This window comes from Etheostoma spectabile, chromosome 13 (assembly GCF_008692095.1).
Source record: "Etheostoma spectabile isolate EspeVRDwgs_2016 chromosome 13, UIUC_Espe_1.0, whole genome shotgun sequence".
NCBI classification, from domain to species: Eukaryota; Metazoa; Chordata; class Actinopteri; order Perciformes; family Percidae; genus Etheostoma; species Etheostoma spectabile.
This window is the reverse complement of record NC_045745.1, coordinates 7,916,308-7,924,761: the sequence shown is the minus strand read 5'-3', so window position 1 is coordinate 7,924,761 and position 8,454 is coordinate 7,916,308. Positions and strand designations below refer to the sequence as shown.

General features: G+C 38.0%; 1 protein-coding gene across 5 annotated transcripts in view; it reads right to left on the bottom strand.

The window, feature by feature from the left end:
* gdpd5a (glycerophosphodiester phosphodiesterase domain containing 5a) overlaps window positions 1-8,454 on the bottom strand; it is a 48,201-nt gene that overhangs the window by 7,366 nt on the left and 32,381 nt on the right. For all 5 annotated transcript variants that reach the window (XM_032534610.1, XM_032534609.1, XM_032534612.1 and 2 more), the window contains exons 3-10: window positions 6,572-6,675; window positions 6,273-6,366; window positions 6,122-6,181; window positions 5,944-6,042; window positions 4,265-4,358; window positions 3,938-4,083; window positions 1,135-1,217; window positions 459-609 (exon numbers count right to left, since the gene is read on the bottom strand). In XM_032534610.1, the coding sequence (XP_032390501.1) occupies window positions 459-609; window positions 1,135-1,217; window positions 3,938-4,083; window positions 4,265-4,358; window positions 5,944-6,042; window positions 6,122-6,181; window positions 6,273-6,366; window positions 6,572-6,675 (831 nt within the window). The remainder of the gene's footprint in view (window positions 1-458; window positions 610-1,134; window positions 1,218-3,937; window positions 4,084-4,264; window positions 4,359-5,943; window positions 6,043-6,121; window positions 6,182-6,272; window positions 6,367-6,571; window positions 6,676-8,454) is intronic.

Sequence of the window (8,454 nt, the reverse complement as noted above, 5' to 3'; positions counted from 1 at the left end):
CCCAGGGCTCGGTTTATACCTATTGCCATTTCTAGCCACTGGGGGGGCCATAGGCAGGCTGGGGGAACTCATATTAATGTAAAAAAACCTCATCATCATCATCATGCCATGGGACCTTTAAAAAGTTTGCAGTGTTCATTACTGGAGAAGCAGATTAATTTCTACGGCACTTCTTAACATGTTTTTCTGTTAAAGCTGTAGGTTTCCTAACATCTTGTAGTCGTAGGAAATTCCTTCCATCAATTTCCTTTTTGCATCATATTCTAAATACAATTTCACCACTGGAGGACAATTTTGTCCTGGACAACACAGATTTTATATTCCTGAAGGACTTTTTTTGTAGTAACAGAAGATGGGGAATGACGTGGGGGTCATTGAAGGGGAGAACACATTTTATTGCTGTGATGGAATCTGAGTGAACAAGTCAGGGTCAGTTGAGGTGAATTGGCTTTCCGTACCTCCAAAAACCACTGGCCTGCATTTAGAGAGCGAATCTCTGTCCAGTTGAAGAAAGAGGCATCGTCAAACTGTCTGGCAGGATAGACCTTACTGATGTCTGTGGTCCGTCTCAACGTGCGGTCTCGCATAAGGAAGGGAACACCGTCCACACTGGGAGAGACGAAATAGGCCGAAAATGTTGTACTCTACTTAAGATGTTCAATATATGTATACTTTGGTAAAAGAAAATATAATAATAATTTAATAGGGCTGCACAATTAATCCCAATTTTATGAGTATCACAATATGGACTATTGTAATATTTGTTTGAGTCAAAGTGTGTGTCAAACCATTCTGAATGAAGTATCCTACAGACTAAATAAAAAAAAAGTTTGTTTGGAAAAGATCCTGAGAATGTTGCAATGTCAGTCAAAGTAATTGCAATTCAATTTTTTTCTCATGTCGTGCAGCCCTATAATCTAACACCAAAACAGCAGCTCATTAAAAAACCTTCATGTGTTGATAATCACCTCACATGGCAATATGTAGCTGCATCTCTCTCATTAAATGGAAATCTTTAACTTTCTACCAAACAATTTCAGGTATGGGATCTAAAGTTGGAACTTCAAAGCACTCTCAAGCCATTCAATATAAATAACCCAGGATTAAAAATGTTATTAATGTGTGGATAATAACCTGATGGTGACGTCGGCCTCCAGGGAGCTGGCTCCATGCTGCAGGGCTCGGTTAAAGGACACCATGGTGTTTTCTGGGGCCAGCTAGAGCAGAGGGGAGACTACTGTCAGGCACAGTGTGTAAAACACACACAGACACAGGAAGTGGTAAAATTATAAAAGAACATTTCAACAGAAATTGATTAATAACACATTTGTGGGAAATTATTAACAGTGAAACCTAAAAGGTTTAGTGGTTCTATAGCAGGCATATCTACTACCTACTATAGTATAGTATATAGTATAGTATAATTTCCTTAAAAAACAGCATGTAAAATGTGTGGTAACTACAAAATAGAGAGAAACCAACTAAGATTGACAAACTGCCAACTAGTCTAAAGCAAGAGAGCTGTAATAATTAATTAATAAAATAACAAATAAAAAAAAAGTGTGGCAGTAGCTCAGACTGTAGAGAACCGAGGGTCGCTGGTTCATGTCCCCGTTTGGACCAACGTACGGAGTGTGGACTGGTAGCTGAGAGATGCCGGTTCACCTCCCGGGCACTGCCAAAGTGCTCTTGATCAAGGCACCATACCCCCCTCAGCCGCTCAGGGCGCTGGTCCAGCTGGCAGCCCCCTCACTCTGACATCTTACCATTAGTGCATGTATGTGAGTGTAATAACAACATAGGGGAACAATAAAAAGCATAACAAAAAAATCATTACCAAGTGAACGCTAGCTGAGGAGAAGGCTAGCTATGGCTAGCTTTTGCTAAAACTAAAACCGTATTTTCTTCCCTAGTTGTTTTGTGTTATTGTCGATAAACCAACAACATGGTTAGTGTATTTGTTATTTAGCATGACTAGCTAGCTAGCTTAGCAGAGTAGCAGTTGCTGCCAGGTTAAGCTTCCTTTAGATCACAAATTTAAGTATCAAAGTTCATGATGTTGCTTTCGATATAAACAGTGAGAGTAAACACAGACAGATACTTAGTAAAACAAATTTCATTCCTGTGAAAATGATAAAATGAGGTTAATTTTCTTCAACATACTTGTAAAACAAAAGCTTAAAGAATACAGGTTGTTTGTGGATGCTGTGTTTTCCGCTTGTATTTTGTGACAACCTTTGCAAAAGAGCTGTGGTGTCCCATGAATCTATACCCATATTCCTGATAATGCGTGGTCTTTGAATACTTTTTCCAATGCTATTTCAGCTTTATTCAATCATCTGTTTATAGTTGTGGATTGTGTCCATGTCTATAAAATCTCCGTCCATCACCATAGGTACATGTATGTACATGTTATATGAAGCTTGGAATTCATGCAAACAAGTAGTAAAAATAGTAATATCTGAATAATTCCTATGTTGTTTTTAGTCATAAAATATGCGTATAGCTGAGATTTATTTTAAAACCTCCATACAGCTGAGGTACATTGCAGAGAGGTGAAAAACAGGTGTTGTGTGTATACTGGGCGTGTGCAGGAGTGTGTGTGCCTGTAGAGGATGGGGAATCACGGCTCTGAACATCACTGTACATTTGTTTAGAGCTAGTCATGTGGAACGATATTTGCCTTCCCAGCTGTGAAATGACAGTTGAGTGTGTTGAAGCATCTCATGCTCACTGAGCCTGATAGCAGTACGTGCATGTACTGTATTGGAATACACTGTAGTACAGACTCATGCACACATTCAGTCCATGAATTTAGAAACATAAAACAAATGAAGTGACCCACCAGGAGGATTTTAAACACATTAAAAAGGTGACACCTGACAGGCAGTGTTGGGAAGGTTGTTTGGAAACGTAATATGTTCCCAATTAGAAGTTGTCCTATTTAATAGTTTGTTTAATGTAATAGTAGTGTAACTATTTCAATTGCTTAATCAAAGTAACCTAACTTATCTCAATTCATTACTAAATTTCTAATGATGGCTAAGGCGCCGCAAATTGAAACACGAGAACCAATCGAATCATCAGAAGAGTATCAAACTTTACTAAAATGGAAGTGTTGAAAGAAAGAAGCAAAACATGCAATTCAACAAAACTGATATTATTCAACATATAGCCTAGCTTTTTACAGAAAATATTCAGATGTAACTACCAATGTAATCTGTACATCTGTAATTTAATTTTTCTCTCCCAGTAACGGATTCCCAACTGTAATGGATTACAGTTTCCTTTATTTTGTAAATGAATTACGTAATGCTGTTACACGTAGGCCTGTGACAATTATTCAATTATTGTTTGTCAGTTTTTTTTAAAATAACTTTTTAAAACCACAATTAATTGCTAACATTAGCCAATTACTTGCCCCTTGTGGGATTAATACATTAGCTAACATATTTCAATTTTTAGCTGTGTGCACTTGACCCTGTTTACATTCATAAAAACATAAATGACAAGGGGATACACTTAGAAAAAATGTTTTATGATAGTAAGAGACATTGTTTACTTCATTGGCTTATTATGTGTTATGACACATACTTTCCATTATCTGGGTCACATAACAGTGATATAACCAAAACATTTCATTTTCAATTTTGTTTTTAATGTTTAGTTAATTTTTAAACTTTAAATCTTTAATTTTAAAAAAAGAGACTACATAAATATATATATTTCTTAATTTAACTGAAAAAGACAATTTTATTGTTAATTGCAATTAATTCTGAGACAATGCATAGCACAGCAAATCTTGGAATTGTTCCCGCTCTACTTCCATGTACCTAGGTAGTCCTCATCCCTGCTGACAGGCCGCTGCAGCGACTTGTTCTGCCCACAAAACAATTAGCTGGATCAGACAGCGAGGTCTGGCAAAGCACCAACTCACCATAGGAGCTCCGCGTCGACCAATGATGTCTGGTCGCGGTCTGAGGCTGTGGCGGTCCATGATGCAGGGGCAGGTGAATGTGAGCGGTACCAAATAGAGAGCCAGGAGGATGACAATGTAGATCAGCAACACCATCACATGGAAATCTAAGAGGAAGGAGTAAGGGACTTTAAGGCTCATTTACTCATTATGACAAGAAATGTTTAGCTTTGCCTGTGTTGGCGAGTAGAATTGGTGATCTTTTTGGAGTAAAAGAGGGTAAGTTAAGGGGTTAAGTTGTTACCTAAACATATAAAATCATATAGTGTTATACCAGTCCACACTTACTGGACCTCTCTCTGCGGACCACGTATCCAGCTACCAACCAGCTGATTGCTGTGACTGTTGCCAGGGCGCCAATGTGCAGGAAAGGGGCTGTGGACTGGTAACAAAACACAAATATAGAACACTGGTGTTAATTGGTGGTTACTTATTGGAAAGAGTACAAACGAGTACAGAGGACTTTAGTGCATATAGATAATGAATTTTTGTCAAAAATAGGTAGGTGTGATAACACAAACATATGTGCACAAGGGGTTGATATGGTTGTTGATCAGTATGTTGGTGGGAAAGTTAATTCACTTTTCAGTAATTCAGTAGCCATTTTCAGGCTGGAAGCTTTATCATAGCAAACAGTTTTCCAACTTTCACAAGCCAAAGTTTAGTTCTAATTGTCATTGATGTCATCTGGACAGAGAGATTTAGAGTACTGTAGCAAAAGTATTGATACCACTCTTATATCTGTATGTTTAATAAGCTAGGCCCTATACGTCCAGCAACTGGCTACCTTAGCTTAGCATAAATGATAATAGCAGGATGGAAACAGCTAGTCTGGCTCAGTAGGAAGGAAAATAGTCTACATACCAACACCATAAAAGCTCACAATTTATTGTTTTTTGAGACGTTATTTGTGTCTTGGGATGGAGCAATGACTTAACTTATTCATGCTATGCTAAGCTAACTGGCTGTTGCTTCATATTTAATGGACATATGAGAGTGGTATCAATCTTCTCATCTAACTTTTGGCAACAAATATATCAAAAATAATTTCATATTAACTATTTCTTTAAGTTTGTCGGAACATAAAGGAGTTTGCATAGCTGATCTAACTGTGCTGACATGTTGTGTTTTTGAGCAGTAAAACCCCACTATGCTACTTTAACCCTGATGTTTTCCTCGGATCAAATTGACCTGTTTTCTTATATCAATGTTCTTTTTAACTACCCAAAATAACATGATTGTTTCCACACAACGCTCTTTGGCAAGTACAAATCTCTTCTTTCATTAATTTTGGGGTGTCTTTCAATTATTTCAATTTCCTTGCGGGAGTCATTACAAAAGGATTAATAAAGAGAAGTCTAAGTCTAAGTCTTATTCAATTTCATAGCATTTAAAAAACAAATTGAAGTGGTTTTGAAATAGTATTGAGTAAAAGTTGACATATTCCAGTCTGTGATTATCCATCAACATCCATTCCTTTAATTTTAGTCTAAATAATTCCTAATTTCTGCTTTTCTAACTGAAACATTAGGTATAATTTCCTATAAATGAGGTTTATTGACCATAAATTAAACTAAAGTTAATGAGTTAGTGTTACGCAGTGTTGAAAACGTAAAAGAAAATGACAAACATTGAAAAAAAGCATCAAAAGTGTTGAAAAAAGGAAAAAAAACAAAAGAAAAAGATTTTTAAAATCGATAAAAAGCATCAACAAAAGTGTTGATTTTCAATTTTGACGGGAAAATATTATATTATTTTGGTTAAATCCCTCAATCAAAGGATCAATCGATGCCACTTCATGGGAACTGCCATCATGTTCTACCAAGTAAGTTGCAATCTGTTACACCTCCCTTTAACTGTCATTATTGTATACCGTATGTAATTTCATTCAAAAGGTAAAAAAACAACAGCAAAAACAAAACATGCTGTAAGCGTATTGCACACTCTCATTCTGATTGGAGACCAACCTGCAGTGACACAAGCAGGATGTCCCACTCATCCCCCCATATGTCATCAACAGTGACGACACCAGAGATAGTGGTGATCAACGTAGCCAACACTCCGATCTGTAGAGAGAGATGTTATTGTTTAAAGTGCGCGTGGAGCAAATCCATGGCCAATGATGTAAGATGTAAATCACAGCACCTTGTGAACCCAGTAGAGGTTCATCTGCTGGCCCAGGGAAATATGGAAAAGTGCTAAAATCTGAAAAAGGAAACAGATTTAGCCAGTTATATTATAACCTTGCAATAAGCAGGATTTCAAAAAAGTAAATAAAGGGGTTTTAAAAAGTTACCATTAGGAACGTGATGTAGCTGAATCCCACGGTGGTGGATGCGAGGATGGGGATCGTCTCATCCCTCCATTCTCCAGAGCGGTTGTATACTGACCTGGAGAGTGAACAGGTTAGGGTTTGACTGATCAATGCTGATGGTGAAACTAATTCTTCTCTTTGCTTAGACTATGCAGCCTGGTACCAACATGAAATCACTATACAAATGATGGGTGCTGGCTGCCACCCTGCCTTCTGTTCACAACCTCAACTGAACGGGTTCCAAAAGCTTGTCACAAATAGCTTTCAGTCACATGACTTACCAGTTGAACTCGTTGAAATCATTTTGAGCCACCAACCAGAAATAGGCCCAAAAGAGGAGCAGGAAGAAAGAACTGCATAGGATGATGAACCATGTACACTCCCACTGTGAAGCAAGCACAAGCATCAGTTTACCTTTTCATGTATTACACTGAGACTATTACATACTTATATGTATATATATATATTTACTGTATATTACCTTGTGTGTTGTATATATATATGTACGTATATATCATTTATATATTTGTTCTGCTCTACTCGCCCAGCAACACAACACACCTTACAAACAAAGCGACTAGCTGGTGGATAGCATTTAGCTGTTAAATAGCAAGATATGTCCTTCAGGACTCGGTGGAGACCAAACCCAAAACTCAAAGGAGAGTGAATATTGGACTTACATTAACCAGTTTGTCAGAATTGTCACACTTTTCCAAATAATGCTAATGTTGCTCTCTAACTGCTGTAACAAAGGCTGTTTGCTAACATCTTATATCAACTTAATACGGTGACAATATACCAATGTGCTGCTTACAGCTTGTTTCTGCTGTCCCCAAATGGCCAAAAATACTAATACAGCTTACTAGGTACTAGCATCACACAGCCAATTGTACAGGTTTTTATAATACTTATATATTTAGAAGAGTAGCGATTAACAACAACAAATTACAACACCATGACATTTAATTTAGCTCATGATTCATTGTTTTTCAAATTGGATACACGGTACTGTCAGACCCATTTAGGAACTACAGTAGTTAAAAGAGTCAGTTTATCTTTTGTTTGTTGTTGACAAGACCTTGTATGTCATGATATTCGATCATCAGTATGGTGTCCTCACATATCCCCATGGATGTTCTCTTGGTTTGAGATTCTATGAGTGGAGCTTTTTCTGTGTCTGTTCTGTCCTGATGACCATCATTTCTCAGGCTAACTATCCAGTTCTACTATTTTCTCAAAGAAATCTGTTAATAAGGACTTCCTGTCATTCCCACATACTATTACAAAGACAAAACAACAGGTTTGCAGTAGCATATGCGTAAGTTTTAGATTTTTTAACTCCGGTACAGTCTTCTGGCTTGACGTGTAAAACAAAAGTATAGAGGAGAGCGTGTGCAACACACAAGGGCTCTTCCTTTCAGTAGTTAACAAGATTAGGAGCTAATGCCATGTGAGGGGAGGTGTAAAGTATGATAGGTCAGTCAACTGCATTGATCAGCTTTGCAACACATCGTGCCTGGACTCACCATTTGCAGCGGCTTATGCTAGGAGACACATTAGATGTGTGTCCGAGTAAAGCGCAAATGGCTGCACTGATGAAGAGGTTGAGTCTACAAAGAGCGACATGTAAAAGGTCTTCTGACATGATGCAGCCAGTAGCAACATGGCATTAGAGGTAAGAATGTGACAGATACCAGTGAATGTTTTATAATTGGTATTGCAGTTCCCTGGAGGTCGATTTACCTTGTGTGGAAGTGTCCTGGATACGAGTCAATTTTATTTTCAAAGAAACAGCATTTTCCATCTACCCACATTTCATGTTTTTTTATAGTTAGACTACATGCCAAAACTAATATAATTCTGCCCTAGTTGTGGCTTTCATCCTAAGTGGGGTTGCAGTTGTCACTGCCCGTTCGGTGACCTCTGGCACACCTGTATCTGAAGTCTCTTTTATATAGACCTTAGTGGTCCCCTAATACTGTATCTGAAGTCTCTTTCCCAAAATTCAGCCTTGGTGCAGAAAACAGCCACTAGAGCCAGTCCCACAATGAGCTTTCCTTAGTATATGCCATTTCTGAGTCTGTAGCTTTTAAGGAGGAGGAAGGGAGGGCAAGATGGAGGTTGGGGGTGTGGCCTTGACCAACTGCCACTTTGCTTGTTTGAA